This window comes from Lissotriton vulgaris, chromosome 3_2, assembly GCF_964263255.1.
Source record: "Lissotriton vulgaris chromosome 3_2, aLisVul1.2, whole genome shotgun sequence".
In the NCBI taxonomy this organism is placed as follows: Eukaryota; Metazoa; Chordata; class Amphibia; order Caudata; family Salamandridae; genus Lissotriton; species Lissotriton vulgaris.
In genome coordinates, this window is record NC_141690.1 from 68,629,510 (window position 1) to 68,652,264 (window position 22,755).

At 46.2% G+C, this 22,755-nt stretch overlaps 1 protein-coding gene across 1 annotated transcript in view; it reads left to right on the forward strand.

The window, feature by feature from the left end:
- Positions 1 to 15,137, forward strand: part of SEPSECS (Sep (O-phosphoserine) tRNA:Sec (selenocysteine) tRNA synthase) — a 270,729-nt gene extending 255,592 nt beyond the window's left edge. Inside the window, exon 11 of the mRNA XM_086964015.1 lies at positions 13,689 to 15,137. Within this exon, the coding sequence (XP_086820141.1) occupies positions 13,689 to 14,010 (322 nt within the window). The 3' untranslated portion in view covers positions 14,011 to 15,137. The remainder of the gene's footprint in view (positions 1 to 13,688) is intronic.
- The last annotated feature ends 7,618 nt before the right edge of the window (positions 15,138 to 22,755 follow it).

Sequence of the window (22,755 nt, forward strand, 5' to 3'; positions counted from 1 at the left end):
TCATCCGCCTTCGCACAAGTTTCCACAACACCGGCATCCGCGACAAAGCCCTAGAAAGGATCCGCTCCTTTCTCACCAGCCGAACACAGAGTCAGACTACCACTGTTCCACTAGGAACCCATACAATTCAGCTGCGGAGTGCCCCCAGGCTCGTCCCTGGCATTCAACATCTACATGGCCCCACTCGCAGTCGTCTGGAACCACAGACTCCACATAGTCTCCTACAAGGACAACACCCAACTGATTCTCTCCCCTACCAACAAACCCTCAGTCGCCAATAACAACTTCAACAACGGGATTAAATCGGTCACCACCTGGATAAAGAACAGCGGCCTCAAGCTCAACTCAGAGAAGACTGAAGTCCTCCTCATGGGCTCCAACCCTTCCACCTGGGTGTACCCCTAACTCGCTCACCCACTGACCACGCACAAAACCTCAGCATCATCCTGGAATCCATGCTCACCATGAGCAGCCAAATCAACGCTTCAACACGTTACGCCTGCTCCAAAAGTTCTTTGAAGTGATCCCCACTGAGTCCAGAAAGAAGGTCACCCATGCACTCATCAGCAGCAGAATTGACTACAGCAACGCACTGTACACCAGCATCACCATTAAACTCCTCAAGAAACTGCAGAACATTCAGAACGCCTCTGCCAGACACATACTCAACATCCCCTGCCGCAGCTACATTACTGGCCACCTGAGAGACCTCCACTGGCTCCTAGTCAACAAAAGAATCACCTTTAAGCTCATCACACAGGCCTACAAAGCCCTACACGACGCAGGACCTGCGTACCTCAACCACTGCCACCACAGACCTCATTTCCTTCCAACTGACTCTGGCTATCGTTCCACTTATCTGCAAGACCACAGCTGGAGGAAGATCCTTCTCCTACCTTGTAGCACAGACCTGTGTCTCCACCTCAAGCAATCTCTGCCTCAATTCAAGAATGACCTCAAGAACTGGCTCAAGAACTGGCTCTTCGACTGAACCAGAGCGCCTTCTTTGGGCCATCGGCTTCCTGCTTCCTGCCTACCCCCCACCACCTTGAGATCTGTCACGTCATGCTGAGGGAGGAGTAGAGTATGATGCTGGGGTTGCAGGCGTGGTCTATTTGTGTGGGAGGTTGTCGAGGGAGATGGGCCAACAGGTGTTGTCCCATGCTGAGGGGGTGGGTCTGAGTATGAGGACTTCTGTCTTCTCTGAGTTGAGCTTCAGACAGCTGCTGCTCATCCAGGAAGCAACGTATTTCAGTCCTTCCTGGAAGCTGAGTCTGGTGGGGTCTGATTCCTTTGTGAGGGAGAGGTTGAGCTGGGTGTCGTTGGCGTAAGATACCATGCAGAGTCCATGCTGTCTGACAATGGCAGCAAGGGGGCCATGTAGCTGTTGAAGAGCATGGGGCTGAGCGATTATCCTTTGGGTACTCTGTATCTGATCTCTGTGGGTATGGAGAGGAAAGGCAGGAGTCTGATTCTTTGTGTTCGGCCGGTGAGGAAAGAGCTGATCCAGTCAAGGACAGTTCCCTGTATTCCGGCGTCATGAAGTCTGGCGGTGAGGGTGCGGTGGGAGATGGTGATGAAGGCCAGGTCCAGTAGGATGAGGGCTGCCGTGTGGCCCTGGTCGAGGAGAATGTGGATGTCAGTGGCAGCGAGGAGGGTGCTCTTAGTGCTGTGGTTGCTGCGGAATCCGGATTGGAAAGAGTCGAGGATGGAGTTGGCTTTGATGAAGTTCGTGAGCTGGATGTTGGCGATCTGCTCGGTGACTTTAGCAGCGAATTGGAGGTGAGAGATGGGTCTGTCGTTTTTGAGGTCCGTCTGGTCTGTATGAGTTATTTCTGAGTAGGCTGGTTTGAGTTTGACCAGTTTGATTATTGATCCTTTTTCTGCTTGCTTTTTCCCCCTTATGGCAATAACTGTGACAAGGAAGGGGGACTAAATGGTATGCTCTGATTATTTGTCTTAATCTTGGATTACACAAAGTCCTGTTTCTTCTTGCCACAGTCCTGCTTCCCTACTCCACCATTCCTCCCCCATCATAACTCCACAGCCCCGCCCTACTTTACTGATGGTTGCAGTGTTATTGTTATGGTGGTTTCTGACGGTTTTATGACTTTCTATGGGAAGTTCACTCTGTTATATTTGTCCCCGTTAAAAGGGTTGAGGGGAAAGAGACCGATGCAGCTAAAGATTAATGACAGTGTTTTTGTAGGATTAGGGTTCTAAGGAGCTTGTCTGGGCTGGGTCATCCCGATAAGTATGGACCTCAAAGAGGACTCCTTGTAAAGTTGATAAGTAATCATGGCAGCCACGTTTGTCATCCTTTAGTTGGAAAAGCTGGCTCATTTCAAAATTGATCCAAGCTTGCTAACATTTGCAGGGAGATTGTTTTTGTTTTTGTTTTCTTTGGTGCCACATCGTAGGAGACTGCCTGGTATGCAAAGCTAGAGCCTTGCCACCCTTACCATGTTTTTGTGAACTTGAGTATAGTTTGATGGCCTGAATCACTTCTTTTTACTGAACGTTGTGCTCTATGAGCTAGTGTTATTGTTTGAGAGAAACCCCTTAGCACACCAGGGGATTAGAGTACTAACAAACGGAGAAACAAGCATTTGCAATGCAATAGGTCTCGCATTTTTTTGATCTCCTCACCTTGCCATATTGCCAAATAAAGCTCATAAAAATTGCCTCCATTTCCCTGATCAAAATATCATCAATTTTAAAAGGGATCGATCTGAATTTATATAAAATTCTTGGAAACATTGTCATTTTAATGACATTCGCCCTGCCTATAATTGATAAATGCAAAGTATCGATCCGCTTTAGATCCTGTTTTATTTTCGACAATAATGGTGAGAAATTATCCTTGATAATTTCCTGTGTCTGGGCATTAATTGTGATTCCCAAATAGACAACGGAGTGCACATATCTATTATCCAACTTGACTGTCTTGCTGGAGCATAGAACCTGTGTTTTTGCCACATTTAATCTGTATCCGGATGCACCACCGAAATCAGAGGTAACATTAATTAGTTCCCTCATAGCGCTAGCAGGATCCACAGTAGTGATGGCTAGGTCATCTGCATAAGCGAGAATTTTAGTTACATATCCGTTCGTGATAATTGGTTTAATATTTATATTACCCATAATGTGACAAATCAGGGGGTCAATATACAGTGCAAATAGGATAGGTGAACATGGGCACCCTTGTCTTGTCCCTCTTGAGATATGGATCGGATTAGAGCCCTCACCCATTAGGTGGATGTTAGCTATTGGGGTATGATACATGGCCTTAATTGCCTGAAGGAATCGGGGGCCAAATCCTCTGCTCTCCAACACTTTCCATAAAAAGCTCCACTTAACCCGATCAAACGCCTTCTCGGCGTCGAGGAGGATCATTACGATCCCCTCCCCCTCCCTGGCGTGCATATCAAACAGGGTTATAGCTCTTTTTATATGGTCGGTGGTACCCCTTCCGGGGATAAAACCATGTTGCCAGGAGGAGACGAGGCCCGCAATAAACCTTCCCATTCGGGTGGCCAATATTTTTGCGTAAAGTTTATTATCGCTGTTAATTAATGAGATAGGCCGGTACGAGCCTGGGCTCTCCTTGGGTTTGCCTTTTTTATGAAAGACCACTATATTAGTTTTGGTCCAGGACTGTGGTATAATGCCTGTATTAATAACCCCATTAAATAGATCTAATAGGAGAGGAGCCGTCTCTTCACTCAGATGTTTATAAACTTCCAGGGGTATAAGATCCGGTCCTGCTGCTTTTCCTGCTGATAGTTCTTTCAGTGCTTGTCGGAGCTCCTCCATAGTAATATCCTGTTCTAAGATTTCCCTCTCATTGGGCAACAAATTTTTACCCGTATCCTGACAATTCTTGCTTGGATAGGTTGTATCTGCATCCTCTTTATAGAGAGCCTGATAGTAACGCCTAAAGACCTCTAGGATTTCTGTTGGTTTTTTATAGATATGTTCCCCCTCTTTAATTTCAGTAATAATATTTTTTGAGGTAGCCTGTCTTATTTTTAATGCTAGAGCCCTTCCAGCATTCTCACCTGTTTCATACATTCCCAATCTGCGGGTATGATATTCTGCTGCCGCTTTCCTTGCTAGTTGCCGGTGAATATCTGCTTTTATTGTGTTTAAACTATCTAGACTCTGAGGACCCTGAATCCCGTTATATACATCTCTCCTATGTTGTTCCTCACCCTTTGCCAACCTATCCAAGAATCCCTCCCTTTCTTCCTTTATGTTTTTCCACAATCGTGCAGAAAAGCTGATAGTCTCACCTCTTAAACCCGCCTTGAAGCTATCCCAAACCATACCACGAGAAGCACTATATCTGTTGGCATCAAAAAATGCTTGAGACCAACTCTTTATATGTGCGATGTAATTACTATCTAATAGGAGTTTCCTATCGAAGGACCATGGTCTCATTTTTCCTCTTGGATTAGTGATAGACAGATCCAAGACAAGAGGGTTATGATCCGATATTAGCTTTGGGAGTATAGAAATTTCTACGGTGCTGAGGAGAGTGGCTGTTACTAAGAAATAATCCAATTTTGTGTATTTATTAAATGGGTGTGAAAAGTATGTGAACCCAGGATCATCTTTCTTTAAATTGCCCCAGACATCCTTCAGGCCATAAGAATGAATTATAGAAGAGATTGCCCTGAATACCCGGGGTTTTCTTCCTTTATATTGGGTATTGCCTGTAAAATCTACCGAGATATTAAGGTCACCACATAGTACCACAGGTGATGGCCAGTTGGTAAGCTCCCTTTCAATGTGATTCATCACCCCAGCATCATCCAAATTAGACCCATACACTGAGCAGAGAGTAATACCTAATCCCCATTCACATATAGCCCATCTTCCCAGTGGGTCAGCTTTTGATTTTTTAACCCCACCCAATCCAACCCGACCAATGATAGCTACCCCCTTTACAGTTGAGGTCTGCGAGGAACACGAGAATATTTCATACCCCCTTATATTTAGCCAATGTTTCTTTTTCCATGGCAGATGAGTCTCTTGTAGACAAACAATATCGGGGTTTACTACTTTAACATACTCCACAAATGTTTCCCTTTTTTTCCAGTCATTCAGTCCACCTATATTAAGACTAATTATCTTAATCTTTGACATAGCCCTGGAGAGAAACCAACCAACAAGCTAACCAATCACTTTTTATCTTATGCCTAACAATAACATGTATAACCACTTTCATTTTCTCCAGTGTATCAACAAGCATTAATGCATGAACTTTCTTTTTGCTTCTTTTTCTTCCCCCTACCCCCCCCTCCCACGAAGAGCCCTCCCAACCCCCCCCCCTGAACATAACTCACCCCCCGGTGAGGCGCGCAGACGAAGTCTGTGCAAGTGATGGGTGCGGCAATGAACACAGTGCAATTAATAGACCCAAAGTCAACCTCGGCTTATATACAACCACAGTTAACCTACAAAGCTCCCCCAAATCACACCACGGATCTCCCTGCAGTAACAAAATTTACTAAGTGATACTCTAACTGAACTTTAAGTTAATCTAAGCCTGAGCCTTCATTCAGTGACACCGTATGCTAAATAGAGTCCAAGAACTCCTGGGCCTTGATTTCCGAGGAGAAATACAAGGTCTTACTAAGATGGATAATCTTTAACTGAGCAGGATTGATAAGGTAGACCTGGACTTTTTTGTCCTGAAAAGGCTTGATCAATTGCCTTAATCTCCATCTACGTTCCACAGTGGAATGACAGAAGTCCGGTCTGACAAAGAAGGACCCTCCTTCAAATGTCCTTTTAGCATCTGGCCGGGCTTTCTCTGAGATGGACTGACGAAGAAGAAAATTGCCTATGTAAATTAAGATTGCTCTAGGCTTGTCCCCTTCTCTGGCATTTTTTTTCATTCTAAAGGGTGTCCTATGTGCTCTCTGTATTTCAGTGGTCCAGTTCCAACCGGCGATGTCAGGAAAAGCTTTCTCAAATATTTTGACTATGAACAACTTAGCATCCTGTCCCTCTGCCCCTTCCGGAATACCCAGGACTCTGAGGTTGTTCCTTCTTTGCCTATTTTCAAGGTCCTCTAGCTTCCACTGGATGTCAATTGCTTGGGCTCCAAGGATTTCTACTTTGGTCGTGGCTGCGGCCGCCTCGGCTTCAGTGGCGACCACCCTCTCCTCTAAATTTGAGACCCTGTCGCCGACGTTTACCCAGGCTTTAGAGAGCTTTCTAACCACTGCTTTCATCTTTCTCATCGCCGCCTGGGATTTGATGCTGTCTGCTCGGGTTTCCTCTCTGTGAGCCGTTATTCCTTGATGGATTGACTCCATCATCGTCATCAATGATAATTGTGTGGGCTCATTGGGCTTTAGGTTGCATGATTCCGAGTTGAAATTCCCTTGAAGAGATGTCGTAGGGGAGTGGTCCAAAGCCAATGCGTTATGATCTCTTTGTGGCGGTGCATTTTTTATGATAGATGAAGGTAGCCCAGCTTCACTGTCACTCTCTGTTTCCGGATTGCTGCCATCAATATCAGAACTATGTATCTCGTCATCCTCTTCTGACCAGTTGGCCTCCTCTGTAACCGAGAAAAAACACTCACTAGGGGTCTTTTCCTTTTCCATTTCCTTCTCGCCATGAATAACCCCAGAATAGATGGTTTTAGTTTTAGGGTTGTCAGGTAGTCCCTTGTTTTTTTCCGAGCCCGTTGCAAGACTGGTACCTTCTTTAAATGGATCAGCTATGGGTATGCCCTCTTTAGTTGATAAAGCTGCTGGGCCTTGTGTTGAGGGGAGCAGTATATCCTGTGAGGGCACTGGCGAGGGTAGTACGGTGGTAGTCTCATTATTGCTGGATACAACGAAGTCCCCAGACCCCAATCCGACATCTAGAGACTCTGAGTGCGTTGTTATCAGATTATCACCGCCTATAATGTTGTCCCTGGCAGCCTCCGACTGATCCGAACGAGGGATCTGTGGGTCTATGACTGGGTTTTTCTCAAGAGTGCTAACTGGCAGTAGTAATGGTTGATCGAGGGACTCACATGTTGCAGACAGATTGGGTTGTGGAGGTATTACAGTTTGTACCAAAAGCCCGGGGTCCGCCGCTTCTAGAGCTGGCTCGATATCCTTCAGTTTCCTTTTTTTTTCATTCCGATTCAACATTTCAACCACGCTGACCGTTGCTGTGGCTGTAGCTAGACGGGTTCTGACCTTGGGGGAGTTGGTTGTGTGTGTATGGCTGTGTGTGCGGTTGTGTGTGTGTGTGGTTGTATGTGTGGTTGTGTGTGTACTGTATTGAATGGCAGCTCTACATGTAGACATCCTATTTAATAACGGCTTTCAATATTTCCCAGAATTAAAACAAGAAAGCATTTCGTACAAGTGAAAGACTATGTTAAAAAAGTATTACCTATAAGCAATGTTGCATAGTTAAGGCTTTATATAAAAGTATTGGGAGCAAGGCCTTTAAGGTGAAGTTTGCATTTTAAAAAGGGGACCTAGCGCAACATAGGACTGGGTTCATAATGTTTTAAATAATATATAATGCAGGTTGTGGGCTGGTGTCTAATGTGTATAATGCTGGATGTCAAAAGGGGTTGTCATTTTAAGTTTTGTAAAAGGCGCTAAGGGCAAGGGGGAACTGTATGTAATGTGAATAAATGTGGCTGTTTTAGGGTTTGTACATGACTGCTGTGTTACGCTTTTAAGGGTCATTTTATGTGAGGTCTGGCTGTATGTATGATGTATAAGGATCCTGTTTTGGGTTGTGGAGACATGTTAAAGGTATTTTAACAAAACTGGAGGCTTGTATGTAAGGAGAATATTACTATGGGTATTAGAGGAGCGACAATCCTGTAACGCTAGGCTTTTACACTTCCTATAAAGCTACAACAATGCGGTGTGGGCTATGGGGGGTCGGAGTACACTACATAATATATAAAATTGTATACAGTCCAAAATAAATAAATAATGAAGTTTTGTACTCACCAGTCTGATGTCCTGGGCATGTCATGGGTTCTTAAGGAGGGGTGTTGCAGCGGTGTTCTAGGGTTCTGGAATCCAGGGCCTAGTGGGCAGGATTCCTGTGGCGCCGGTTCTATCGCATGTTGTTCAACCAGGGGTTTATGCCCTTAGTGCAGTGCTTGAGGCAAGGCTGTCAATGCTCCAAGGAGTGTGTTCTGGGAGCAGCGGTGTGAGCAGGTGCCTGGTGTGGGGGCAGAGGCCAAAAGTTGTTGAGGGCTGCTGTATCGGGTTCGTGCTCCCCGATGTTTTAAATAAGCCACAAGATCCATCTGGGGTCCGAGAGGGGTCTGAGGTCATGGGTGTTAGGGTCCGTTCATTTTTTTTAATGAAAATTGAAAACCCCCAGAGAACGCTTGTTGCAGGCGCTGCTGTGGGGAGCGTGAGGAAGGGGCCATTGTGCAGGGGCAGCCCCAGAGGCCAAGGCGTTCCGGGAGGTTTCTGGGGCGTTGTGAGTCTTGGAGTTCGAAGCCCCTGTTGTAATAATTAAATAAAAGGCCCCACTGAGTTTGATTCCTGCAGCGGCACTTTGGGGGCTCCTGCGCCGTTGGGGAGGTGTGGGGGAGAGGACCTTTTTGTATGAAATGAAGGCCCCCCCCAGAGTCCGCTTCCTGCCATGGTACTCTGGGGGGCTTGTGCAGGCGGGTTGGGTGGCTCAAAGCCCCGCTTTCTGAAAAGTAAAGTCTCCAGAACCCGCTGCCCCAGTGCGGGACTCTGGGTTTTTGTGACCATTTGGGGATCGAAGCCCCTGGTGTAATAAATAATTGGCCGGTTTCCCAAGTGTGGGGCTCTGGGGGCTCCTGCGGCCTTGGTGCTTTGTGTGGGCTTAGGGTGGGGGCTCACGGCACCAGTAATTGTTACATTAAAATCCCCAGAGCCCGTGGGTCCAGACGGGGATCTGGGGTGCAGCGTGGTGGGGTGTGCTTGAAGCCCCGTTTTTAAAAAGTATAATCTCCAGAGTCCGCTGTCTATATGCGGGACTCTGGGGGTTTTCCGGCGGTGTGGGGCTCCAAGCCCCTTTAATTGCGAATAAAAATAAAGCCCCTAGAGCATGCATGTGGAAGGCGTTGCTCCGGGACGTGTGTGCGTAGGACTGGCTCTGGGCAGCACTGGGAGGCACTGGGGCTCGAGGCATCGTTTTTCAAACTGAAGCCCCCGGAGCCCGCTTACCGCTGGTGCTGCTCTGGGGGCTGAGGGCTGCATTTTCATGGATCCTCCCCGGGATCTTCCTGGCGGCGGCTGTGGTGCATGGAGCTCCCTCGTCGTGGCTGCTGAGGTAGGTTCCGCCCCTTCAGTGATGTCACTGGGACTCCCCTGACATCACGGAAGGGGCGAGCCTACCGCACCAGCCACGCCAAGGAAGCTCCAGGCTGGGGGCTCCTGTGTGGTTGCTGCGGTGCTTGCAGCCCTAAGGGGGGCTGTCAATAAATACATTTTTAAAACAAGGTGGAAGGGAAGACAGCGCAGTTTTAGAATGTGACGTAAGCGGCGCGTGTCCTGCAAAAGACAGAGATCAGAGACCAAAATGTGGAGCACGCGCACAATATGAAACCAGCGAAACCGAAAGCAGCCGGGGTTAGAGTGAGAGGGCGGGGGCTGCCCGCGCATGCGCGCTCAGAGCCCCAGCGCCAAAGCGGCGTGCGGCATCTGAAGTCACTGGTCCCAGGAGGGGGCCCGGGTGAAGACCAGCGCTGCGGAGGGACCTCGATACTGACGAGAGAGACAGGGACACGGAACAGAGCCCGGTGAGGAGGAGGAGGGGGGGGGGGGATGTGCGTGTGTGTGTGTGTGTGTGTGTGTGTGTGTGTGTCTGTGTGTGTGTGTGTGTGTGTGTGTGTGTGTGTGTGTACACGTGTGTGTGTGTGTGTACACGTGTGTGTACGTGTGTGTACGTGTGTGTACAGCCTGCCGGAAACGGAGCGCGTGTTCACGCCCGCGACCTGATCTGATTCCGGCAGGCTGCGTGCGCGTGCCAGTCTCTTGTCTCCTCTGGGTAGTCCTTGAAAGCTGAAAGGACTGAAACGATTACAATAGACTTGCTTTGCAACAGCAGGCGCGAGACCTAAAAAGGGGGGAATCCCTTGGTGGAAACAGTCAATTGGTGTACTATTTACACCGATATTAGCCCATGTATTAGAAATGATCCCTAACACTGTATAATACACAATCAGTAGGTTCTATAATTTTCTTTTTCTTTTTTGGTTAAAAACAAATCCTAGGTATTACAAATTCTGAAAACAGCGTATTACAATTGCATTAAAAACATGTACATTAGCACCACATTTATATCCGTATATCTTTCATCATTTCATTAAGAACAAAATAAAAACAAAGTTATTTCTAAACAATATATGATCAGAAGAGAGACAAACAACAGACAATCCTATTTGTCTTATGTATACACATCAGGGAAACCCAATTTTCAAAAAGCTAATCTTAATTTTTCATGTCTGCAGAATAGGCTCTGTCCCTTAATTGTGTGGATCTAGGCGTTGATGCGTTTCGATGGTTTTTAACAGTGATAGACCATCTTTTTCAAGACAATTTGATAAGTCTCTCCTATAAAGGGCACTGGATGGTTGCCACTTTCAAACAATTCCTTATCTCATGTTATTTATTGGCATTGGTCCTATTCCGCATCTCTTATTTTTACACCTCTCGAGTATCAAGGTTGTTTCTTAAGTTCTTGGGAGTCTTAGTCTGTTTTATTGCTGCAACGATTAGTCATTGGTAATTTGTAGCCCCTTATGTGATATCCTTTATGATTTATCTCCTTCTGATGACTCTCTGTATGGAATCTTCTTCACCTCACAGTATTCATTTGTAGGAGCTGCAAGCGAGTTCAACAATTTACCCCTGTTTCATAGCTCTCCTATTTTAAAAATCGTAAAATGGGGTCCCAGGTATGGTTTCTCAAATCTTATACCTTCCGTGTTCGTTCAGACTTGGCTCACTCTAAAAACTCCGATAGACGGTCTGGAAATCATGCCACTCGTCATCACCCGGGTCATCCTTGCTGGAAAAACAGCTGTTTTTAGTAATTTCAGTGACAATACAGTTATCTCCTCTAGTCTTCTTTTTGGGATCTCAGTCATGTGGAGAGGAGCCATGACTCAAGAGTGTGTCTCAAGTTGTTCAGGATGCCCCTCTCCACCCTCAACAATGGTAATAATTAGCGTATTAGACGGAGCGGGTCTGCATATATGGTTTATGCCATTCTGTTCTTTCATGTGCATTAATTCTAAACATAGGTATTTTAAGCAGACCCAGAGGACAGTTTCATTGCATCGGCTCTTACAATGAAGCCATGATAATCTAGAACTTGACTATGATTCATGTTCAGAAGACCCAGAAGATGAAGCTCTAATGTAGCAAAAACACAGGGTTTGACATTCGCACTTAAGTAATGATTGCATCAAACTGCTTTTATTAGTACACCTGCTCCCAAAAGCATGTTTATTGGCCCACATTTATTTCACTAGTGTGGGGTAAATATATATGGGTATGCTTATATGGAATACATGCATATGTGCAGAGTGAGTTGTGCTATTTATTATCTCTGTTGAATGTGGGGAGGGTGCTATGACTCATGAGACAGTTTGTGTCTTGTTGTCCCTGTCCTTCCTCAACAATGGTAATAAATAGCATGTCTGATTTATGCTAGCTCTTCTCTCATATGCATTAGTTATACGTACAGTTGTTTAAGCAGATCCAGAGCACACTCTCCTTACAGCAGTGAAACACTGAAGATCAAGAGGTTGTACCTAAGGAATGTCCTCTGTACTATGGTAAGGACATGGGATTTGACTTTTGCACTCTAGTAATATCTAAATCTGTGTTTGTGAGAAATGGGGTTGTTGGTTGAGGTGGGTGTGAACCCTTTTCAAACAGCTTGCATTCCTTTTCAGGGTGAACCACAAAAAGTCACTAAATTAGCCCGTGCTTCACTCTGGTAGCTTGGCACAAAATTACTCTGGCTTAACTTGGATGCACGGTGTAAAGTACTTATGCAGCACACAAACAGTAATAAAGTGAAAACACAACAAGAAATATCCCACACTAATTTTCAAAAATAAAGTCTGTAATAAATGATTTAATAACAAAACAAAAACCCAATCAGTGGAACCGGGGATATCCAATTTCAGAGGGGAAACCTCCGGAACAACGAGGCCAGAACCACGAATTCCGGAAGTCCACAAGCTGAACAACAACTTGCCTAAACAACGACTTTGCCTTAACCATGCATGTGTGTAGTTAAGGCAAAGTTGGTCTAGTGTTCGGGATGGATGGGGAGAGAGGACCGCCTGAAAGCGAATAGAGTCGGGTAAGAGGGCATTGGAGTAGTTTTTGGGGGGGGTGGGGGTTCGGGGTAGTTTTTAGGGGGTGGGGGTTATGGGGAAGTTTTTATGGGGTGGAGTATACGAGGTAGTTTTTATGGGTGGGGGATACAAGGTTGTTTTTATGGGTGGGGGTTCAGGGTAGTTTTTAGGGGGTGGGGAATATAGGGTAGATTTTAGGGGGTGGGGGTACGGGGTAGTTTTTGGTGGGTGGGGGTACGGGGTAGTTTTTAGGGGGCCAGGGGTATGGGTAGTTTTTAGGAGGTGGGGAGTACAGGCTCATTTTTAGGGGGTGGGGGATTTGGGTTGTTTTATGGGGTGGGAGTTAGGGTAGTTTTAGGGGGGGTTGGGGTAGTTTATAGTGGCTGGGGCACAGGGTAGTTTTTGGGGGTTGGGGGCACAGGGTCGTTTTTAGGGTGTGGGAGGGGATCAGGGTAATTTTTAGAGGGGGGTTCAGGGTAGCTTTTAGGAGGTTGGGGGTATATTTAGGGCTCAAGGGGGAGAGGGAGGAGGGTGGTGACATTAGCACGGATAGCCGTTTACCATGCATGCCTTTAGCATGAAAATTTGTGGTAAAGCAATTCGTGGTCAAGCAATTCGTGGTCAAGATGTGATCGATGTAGAGACTGCGTTGTAAAGGTAGGTGTTGTAGAGGAACTTGTTGTTCCGACATACAACCACTTAAAAGATTTAAGGTAAGTATAGAGGCTAAAAGCACAAAGCGCTACTCGCTTTTAAGTGGTCATGCGAGACCAAGTGAAAGTCGCAAGTTCAGGCCGATCACAAGGGCCTGCAGGCCGGATACAGGGACCCGCTTAGTCCTGTTAAAAAAAAAAAAAAGTTACCTTCTCAATATCCGTCACAAAGAGTCCATCCAGTTTGTGGTGGAGGTGGTTGCGATGGGCAGGGAGAGCATTGTGGATGGACATCACTATAGCGCGAAGAGCAGGACTGAGGGTCTACAAGTAGGTGTTATTCTTACCCAATTAGTACCACTAAAATTACCGACCCTAGAAGGTTGACGGTTTGGGAAGGCTTAAACGGGATTGAAGCCATTTATCCATAAAGTAACATTATTCAAAGTTACTCCTTTGCGTTTTTTCTATGTTCAGTTTTACCAGGTTGAGTCTATAGATGTGTTGTGGTCGCAAGGCAAGCCTCGTGTTTACCTTAATGTGCTATAAAAAAAAATCCCTGCATAGTCTTCCATTTTATTAACGCTGCATGTATCAGTACCCCTACAGGATCCTGCATTGTGTTTGAATATTACTGCGATGATAACTTGGCAGTGCGTCATAAATAATTGCACACATTCTTGTTTCCTCCGCAGAGTCGTGCCTCGTGGGTCCGTGCAGACCGTGAGCGGACACACCTTCACCGGCTTCATGTCTCACTACGATCACTACCCCTGCGCCTACCTCAACGCCGCCTCCGCCGTCGGCATCAAGAGGCAGGACGTGGATTTATTCACCAAAAGACTCGAGCGGTGCCTCAGGGATTTACGGAAGGAGAGGAATTCCGCAGGAAATGTACTTGCAAGTGGAAGTGCTGAACAGACTACAGAATTGCACATGAGGGAATTATCGGACAGCTTACAAGATGTTTTACCAGCGGAAACGACGGACGAGCTCCCCTCTGCCGGAGCCCTGTAAAATGCGCGCAGCCGCGTCACCGAGTGCATAATTCAAGAGCATTACTCTGTGGAAGCGGCCTGCAGAGGGGCTGCGCGGCGCTGCCTAATGACGCGGATTCGCTTTCACCTCTAGGCCGTGGGTTTGAATCTCGCTGCTTTGGGGTCCGCCGTGAATACTGCAGTGCTGGCCGCATGTGTGAAATTACGATACATGTTTTGATCTCTGTGCAGTTGCCAATAGACATGATGGTTGCTTAAATGAAAGTGGCGCTACAAATGTCTCAGTAGCTGCGGATTGAGTCAATTTAGTCTCTATTATCCTTTTACCCACCTCACCCGGATTGTAATACACTGTTAGGTAGTTTGAGGAACTAGGACAGCTGCGGAAAAATTACGATTCCACTTCTTTAGTTTACCATTTGTAATCCCTCGATCCTCTCGAGCAGGACGAGGTCGGTCTCTCCATTGTATGCACTAAGAGTGCGTTTCGCTTCAGAAATAACTGCATACAAATGTAAAATATGTTTTTTAATTTTCAGTGCAAGTATCCCTATTGGTTGGCTGTTGGTGATGGCAGTAAAGAAGCTGAGCGGTGCGACTAATAATCAACAGAGCATGTACTCTGACAGAAGCTTTCCACACTGTAGGACTCGGTTAGAGAGAGTAGTCCTAGAAAGAGCATCTTTGGAAAGATAGATGTCTGTTAATGTCATGGCCGCCCCATGCTTGAAGAAATCGGGAAGGCTGGGTGGGGAGTGCAATCTGTACTATGAAGACTTTCAACAAACAGATCCAGTATTACACTTCTGTTTGGGTTAATGTAAAAAAGCACGCAATGTGGGTGTTAATTAAATGAACTAACGTAACCTGTTCTCATCAAGAAGCCATTAACAAAAATATAAATCCTTAGCAGCCCATGAACCACAGCTGTCAAAGTTGTATCAGTTAAACCATTGAGCTCCCCAGGAATTCATTCCCCGTTTTGATCAGGCCGGACATTGTGACAGAACTGAAATTCATATTTGGGGAATTATGTGGCCGCTGCGCTTTTTGCATTATTTTGGACCTGCTGCATTTCCCCAATTAAACCATCATTTGCTGCATAATCAGCAGATTTTAACAAAATAAAAATTGTTTCTAGCTCAAGCGGTTCAAAAGTTACTAAAATCGCAGTGACGTGTTGCCGCGCAGGTTCTTTGCAAAGGTTAACCGGTCACCTTTCTGTTTGTTTATTGCTATGTTTGGATGTTAATCTGAGCTGCAACCAATGCCCAGGCAGTGTTAACTAGTGTAACAAGCATTGATAAATGCATTAGGCTTCACTAGTGGGATAAAAAATAAGTTAAAAGGCGTGGGGGCAGTGTATGAGTGCAAGGGGAATGATGTGAGTGCTCTCTGTGCAAGGTGAGTGGTGCATGAATGAAAGTTGATAAGTGTCTGAGTGCAGGTTGAAAGGGCCTTAATGCCTGGTGATTGATGTGTGTTCAGTGCAGAATGAGAATTATGTGAGTGTACAGGGTGAAAGATGTTACCTTGAACAAGGTAAGAGGTGTGGGAGTATAGGGTGAGCGGTAGGTCAATAATATATGTGCATGATGAGCTGTTTGAGTTCAGGGTGATGGATGTGGGTGGAGGGTGAGAGCAATTTGAATGTGGGTGAGAGGTATGCCAAAGGTGTGGGAGTGCAGAGTCAGCACTGTGAGTGGTGAGTGGGCAGTATCTGACTGCCAGCTCAATGTCAGGGTGACTGTGCAGTGTAAGAGGTGGGTGAGTGTGCAGGGTGAGCTGTATCTGAGAGTAGGTTGAAGGAAAGAAGCGATCAGAACGAGGTAGAATAGGCTGAAAGGTGTGCATTTGTTGGTACATACACCCACCCAGCATTTAGAAGGCTTCAACTGTAACTATGTGACTGGAGAGGCCATCCCCTGAGCAATCACTGAAGATCCTAGGGTACTCTGTGTGAGGCTGAATGTGTTGTCTGGAGCTCCCTTAAACAGATCCAGGGTTTTTAGTCAAAGCGCAAGTGTGTTATGGGATTTGAAGTGTCACCTGTCTCCATACAGCTATGTCCTACAATTCCCAGGGTGCTCTGCTGCCACCAATGGAGAACAAAATAACAAGAAAGGGTGCCTAAACTGATACACTTATCAAAACAGTAACTTGGCTCAAACGGAAGAACAACTCATTTCCACCGGAGCTTTGCTATTTAATAGCTATTTAATCATTATGAATAGAAAAATGCATTACAAAACTTCATGGCAAATTACATACATTAGATCAGAAGTCAATTGATTACAACACAATAAAGAGATAATGATAAAAACGCATTTACACTACTCGGACATATCACAGTCATTCAATTTACATGCATCCACTCATACAAGGCGTGACACACCCTTAGATCACGGATGTGCCAGTGTGAAAAAAAAATATAGAACCAACAGTAGAATTGCTCTGTGACTCAAAACAATAATTACCGTATTTTCCGGCGTATAAGACGACCTTTTAACCCCTTAAAATTTTCTGGAAAGTCGGGGGTCGTCTTATACGCCGGGTACAAAATTTTATGGTATTTTTTCATGCGCTTTTTCATAGCGAGGACTTCACTCGAAGGTGTCAGACCGCTTCACAATACGAAATAACAAGAAACAACACACCTTATGTTAAAAAAATACAGCCACCGACCCTGGCAACGTCCACAAATACAGCCACCGACCCTGGCAACGTCCACACCCAGGCCCCGCGCCATGAATTGTGCAAGTATCGAAAGCGAGCGTGTTTTTGTCATAGCGAGGACTTCACTCGAAGGTGTCAGACCGCTTCACAATAGGAAATAACAAGAAACAACACACCTTATGTCAAAAAATACAGCCACCGACCCTGGCAACGTCCACACCCAGGCCCCGCGCCATGAAGTATCGAAAGCGAGCGTTTTTTTCATAGCAAGGACTTCACTCGAAGGTGTCAAACCGCTTCACAAGCGAGCAAATGGCGCCATGAGTCTTACCTCGACTGCCGCTGCCGCTGTACACGCGCCTCCAACCGCTTGCACATCCCCAGGCAGACGAGGCAGCAGGACGAGGCAGCAGGACGTCCGAAACACGGTACATGGTAATGGGCAGCCAGCGCCGAAGATGGCAGCGCCCAGTGTGTGGACACGTTTGGCACGTTTGGCACGTTTTGGCACGCTCACCTCTCCCCTTGGCATGGGCGTGGCATAGAAAGGGGACTGTACAATGTTCCCGAATGTTCCCGAAGGCAGTAGAGCACTTGCCGTGATTGGCTGGTTGTTGCTAAGAGGAAAAACAGTCTCGTGACCAGATAGCGTATTTGCCGTACCGTACGTGTGGTGTTGAAGACAGTCTCTGCACCTGTCCATTCTGTACAGCACCAGTACCGTACATCGAGTGCAAATGGCAGACAGCGAAGAACCCGGCAAGGCTCCAGCAGCGCATCCAGAGCAAATGGCTGGCAGTCTAGAACTCAGCAAGGCTCCAGCAGTGGCAAGGAGAAGAAAATATGAAGCCAGCTACAAACTCAAAGTTGTGGCTTTTGCCACGGAACATAATAACTGTGCTGCTGCTAGGCAATATGGAGTGACAGAGAAGATGGTTCGGGCCTGGAGAGCAAATGAGCAAGCATTGCGGAGTATGCCAAGGGGCAAGTGTGCACTAAGAAGAGGCACCCCACATTGGCCAGAACTGGAAAAGCATGTAGCAGACATGGTGGCCGAGCATCGGCAAAGCGGGTATGTCGTGACCCGAAATAAAATCCGCTTGGTTGCACTTCAGTGGGCCAAATCTAATCCCGATCTCAGCCACAGATTTAAGGCCACTGTGTCCTGGTGTACCAGATTCTTGGGAAGGCATAATCTGGTATTGCGGCAAAAGACAAAAATTGCCCAGAAATTACCAGCGGATCTTGATGCCAAAATGCATAGCTTCCATCGCTACGTCATTAGGCTGCGCAATGAACATGTGTATGCGCTAAGTAGCATCGGAAACATGGATGAAACTCCGATGAATTTTGATATGATCGCCAACAAAACTGTCCATCAAAAAGGCGAAAAGACAATTTTAATAAAAACAACAGGACATGAGAAGTCCAGTTTCACTGTGGTACTTGCATGCACAGCTGATGGTGGCAAACTGAGGCCAATGGTTATTTTTAAAAGGAAAACAATGCCGAAACTCAAGTTTCCTGCTGGTTGTTTTGTGCATGTGAATGAGAAAGGATGGATGGATGAAGAAGGGGTAAAGCTATGGCTTGATAACGTATGGAGCAGGCGACCAGGTGGACTTCTACAAAGGCGTAGTCTACTGGTGTGGGATATGTTCAGGGCTCATTTAACTCCCAGCACCAAGCAAAGGCTGGCAAGACTGAAAACGGATGCTGCTGTTATACCTGGAGGACTGACATCGTTGGTGCAGCCACTGGATGTGTGCCTAAACAAGCCATTTAAAGATCGCATCCGAGAACAGTGGAATGAGTGGATGGTTAGCGGTGAAAAAACATTCACAAAAGGAGGAAACATGCGTGCGCCACAGTTGGATGTTTTGTGCAACTTCGTCATAAAGGCCTGGAACGACATCGATGCAGAAACAGTCATAAAGTCTTTCAAGAAGTGTGGCATATCGAACTCATTAGATGGTATGGAGGACGACTATCTGTGGGAAGGTGAAGAGGATGCCGAAGAAGAGACCACATCATCTGATACGGAATTGGTACAAGATCCATACGATGACTGCCTTACAGATGTACCACAAGATCTCATAGACTTACTTATGAGATCAGATGACGAAGAGGAGGATTTTGAAGGTTTTTAAAGGGAACGTTATAAATCCTGTAGAAATCGCTTGGATTTATGGGAAGTTATGGAACGTTTAATGCACTTGCACTGTTTCTTGCACTACGTTATTTATGTTTGCCGTTATTCAGAAGTGACAGTTTTTGATATGGTTTTAAATAAAATGTTTCCGAGTAAAGCAAGATTGTTTCTACAACCAATTTCTTTGCGTTCAGTCTTTCAGTTTGTAAAATAAACGCTTATAGGTACCCACTGCCCACTGATAAAGCCTTACTGCTCACCCACAGGGAGGAGGACTAGACTAATACGGTAAGTTCAAAATACCGGTACATACTCGGAATGGCTATGCTGCGCTGGAAGTGGGGGGTCGTCTTATACGGCGAGTATAGCACTAAACCTAAAATTTTTCTGACAAAGTCGGGGGTCGTCTTATACGCCGGGTCGTCTTATACGCCGGAAAATACGGTATAAACCAATATTTTTGAAGGAAAAAATACTCAAAAGTTATAATGTCAATAATAATTTTCAACACAATTTTAGTAGTAATATATACAGTATACCTCAAGTGAGGTGTCACTCAACACTTGAGTTCATATTAGAGCAATTCCTGAGACAAAGGCCTACGCGTTTCGAATCCCAATAGATCACACAAGGGATTCTCCTCAGGGCCAGCGAGTTTCTGAAAAACAGAAAGATAAATTTTGCGTATCAGCCTATTCGGAGGTTTTTAAGACAATTGAGTGTACACCACCAATGTTCCACACAGCTTACCTATCTGGTATGTTAGGCGTATATGAAGTGTTGCGTGACAGAGTTCTGTGAGGATAGAAAAAAGATACAAAAAGAAAGGAAAGTTTAGACTTGCTCTGCTAGAAAAGGTAAACGTGCAGTTAATAAAAAAGGAGAGAGTAGCGGTATACCTTTTAGTGAAAGTGAAGAATAACGGCAATATCTTTCTATTTTGAATTCAAGGGCGGGGGGTCGGAGGTTCTCTTTAAAGACCAAACGACGTTAAGCGAAGCGGTGAGCAGCTTTGATTTGTCGCTGAAAGCAAAAGATAAACATTTCAATTGGCGTCTGAGAGGCTACGGTGAAGGGGCTTCGGATGGACAGGAATGGAACAAATGTATGTCTTACCGGGGATACGTGGTGACTCAATCTGGTTCTGTATTCGGGTTCGTCGAGCTATTCGGGTGAAGTTTATAATTCACACAACTCTTTTACTCATGTTAAAGTGGATGCATGAGTTTACAATTTTAAGAGGGTATCATGATCCTCCGCATCAGTTTTGAACTGGCATCCCTGGTGACTTACCCAAAGGTAATGCTGCCATGAGCAAAATCACACACAAATATTGGTAGCTTTTTGTCTCTAATGCGTCACTTAGTGAAGGGAGTACACTAGAAGGGGCTGATAGTAAGCTCATCATGCCTGGCTGCCCTTGGCATGCACGTTTCCTGAAATACCTCATGCCATCATTCTTAGATGAACTTGTCCCTCCACTTACCTCACCTCCTGAGACCTTTGGATTGGAGAGGATACAGTTAGCATCTTTGCTGGGCCTGAATGGAACATTCGAGCCCCAGATTACCAAGGGCGGCTTGTTAAACAGCGCAGAACAAAGACATGTTTAGAATGTAGGACGTTTGATTTAGAGGCCGATCTAAGTTTTTTGACTAGTCTTGTTAAGTATCAAATGGCGTGTTAAGTCTCCCGTCCCCACGCTGGGTCTGGTGAGAGGATGGGGACAATGAAATATTTCCTGCCAATAGCTTATCTTCGATGCAAGTTTGTGTCTGGGCAGGACAAAGGAATGGTTCGGCCTAGCGGTGGCGGTAACGCACGATGCTACAGCTTAAACGTTTTAACCCTATGCCCTGATGGGTTTCGTTCAGGCCAGAATCATGGGGCCACCGGGTGGCTCGACTAGGTACGTCTCAGCTTACAGATGGCACTTGTGGTTTGGTGCAGGGTAATTCCTCTCGCTCCACTACGTGCCAGCCAGAGGGGGGTGATTGGTTTTGTAGGGTAGGAATATACTTTATTTATCCACACTTCTTGTAATTTTGAAGGGACTTTGGCCTATTTTCTGACTTGCCCTTGTCCATTATTCGTTCCTGCTCCCTCAGAACCGGGTGTAACAGATTGTAACCTTCCCAGATGCACTGCGCCAGGCTGTACCTGGGGTTCCTCTCAGGACTCACAAATGATAGGACTATAAAGGTATATAATACTCCTCTTCCAACAAGGGTGTAGGGGTGCCTCTTTCAGCACAAGCCAGGTTGTGCAGCAGGGCATGGCAACACCCTGTTGGGTAGGCAGGGACGCAGCAGCTTCCTGGAAGAGACGGTTGGGGAAAAGGAGCACTTAAAGGGCTCAGACGAGTTATAAAATGCATCCTCGGTCGCCTGTCCCTTAACTGGATTGCAGTGATGTACAAGGATGACTATCACATTCATTCATCTTCAAATAATTTTGTTGATATACAATTGGGAATTGAATTTGCAGAGGGAAGGACACAACCATCTATTTCAACCTGCCACAAAAGTCAGTGTTGCACAAGTTACATATTCGACCCAGGCTTTTTATTTACAGCCTCTTTGTTTCTTACCACGCTTTGAGGAAGTTGCCCATGGACTTTATTAAGTGCCGCAATGGCTACCTCTGCTAATGCAGCAGCTACTTTACCTGTGCGTATTGGGCAGGCTGGTTCCTGGTGCGCGGCTAGAAACAACACAAACAGCCTGGGAACTTGTTTTTGTGGGCCTACATAACCCCAGATTAGCTTGCTCTATAGAATGTTTTCACCAAATAGGCAGATTTGGAATAGAGGGTTGGTCAACTTGTGGGGTTGTCCTAAACCCGGAGCTCCTCACTCACATAGATGTACAGTCTTACGTGCGTAGTGAAGTAAACTCTAAGTGGACACCCATAATTCATAGGAATGTAAAGGTATAAACTGCACCCCTGTAATGGATTTACATTGTGAGGTACATGGATGACTAGGTCATGCTTTTATCTACAGACCAGTTAAGCGTTACAAGCATGCGGGCGATGGGCGGGAAGATATCAGTTATTTGCTGAGATATATTGTGTCTGTTCATGCAACATACATAATCAGTATCTTAGACCAAAACAGAACCTAATAAAATGAGAAGTGGTGGGTGCACGTTATTTTGCAGTAATATCAGTGAGCGGCTGCTGTGTTCCAATGTTTAAAAGCACTAGTCACTATCCCTGGATATTGATGCTTAACGGCATACTAGTCTTTTGCATATTGCCTTTCTTGTGTTCCCCCTCCCTGCCACAGAGTCACTTTAGGGTCTGGCCAGTTAATTTTCTTTTCTTAGAGACACCCATTGCTAGGCCCCATGCTCCTTTTCAATCGTCCTTGGGCTGGGCGTACCTTAGCGGGGTCGATCACATTAATCGGTCATTGGGTCCATGATATAGACACATGCATGCCCATAGGTTGCGCTCTGTCCGGTGCCTATTTTGAGGTGTTTAGTTGCTTCCTGCAGTGGGATCTCCAGGAGACCTACAGCGTGAAAGGGGTGACCAATTACCTAGCTGACTTCCTGTTTAAGGCAGATGCCCCAACGCGCAGCGTCCACGCGCTACGGCCACGCCGAAGGTGCGCCAAAGGTAAGCCCGTCTACGCCCGTCCGCGCCTGGACCGCGCCCAGCGCCAGAGCCCCTGGTCCTCGTAATGCCCACCCCTCCCGCATTACTTACGCTGCCACCACCCTCCTAGCCCTTAACCCTGGCCGCTCCCCCATCTGCGTCCAAGCCGCTCCTGGACACACCCATGGACCCTTTTCCTGCTACTCCTGCAAGTTCGACGGCACCAAGAACAACTCCTCATCTACAAACACACAACAGATACCCGATCCCAACCACCTACAATGCATCCTGCTCAACACCCGCTCGGTCCACAGACACGCCATTGACCTCTTG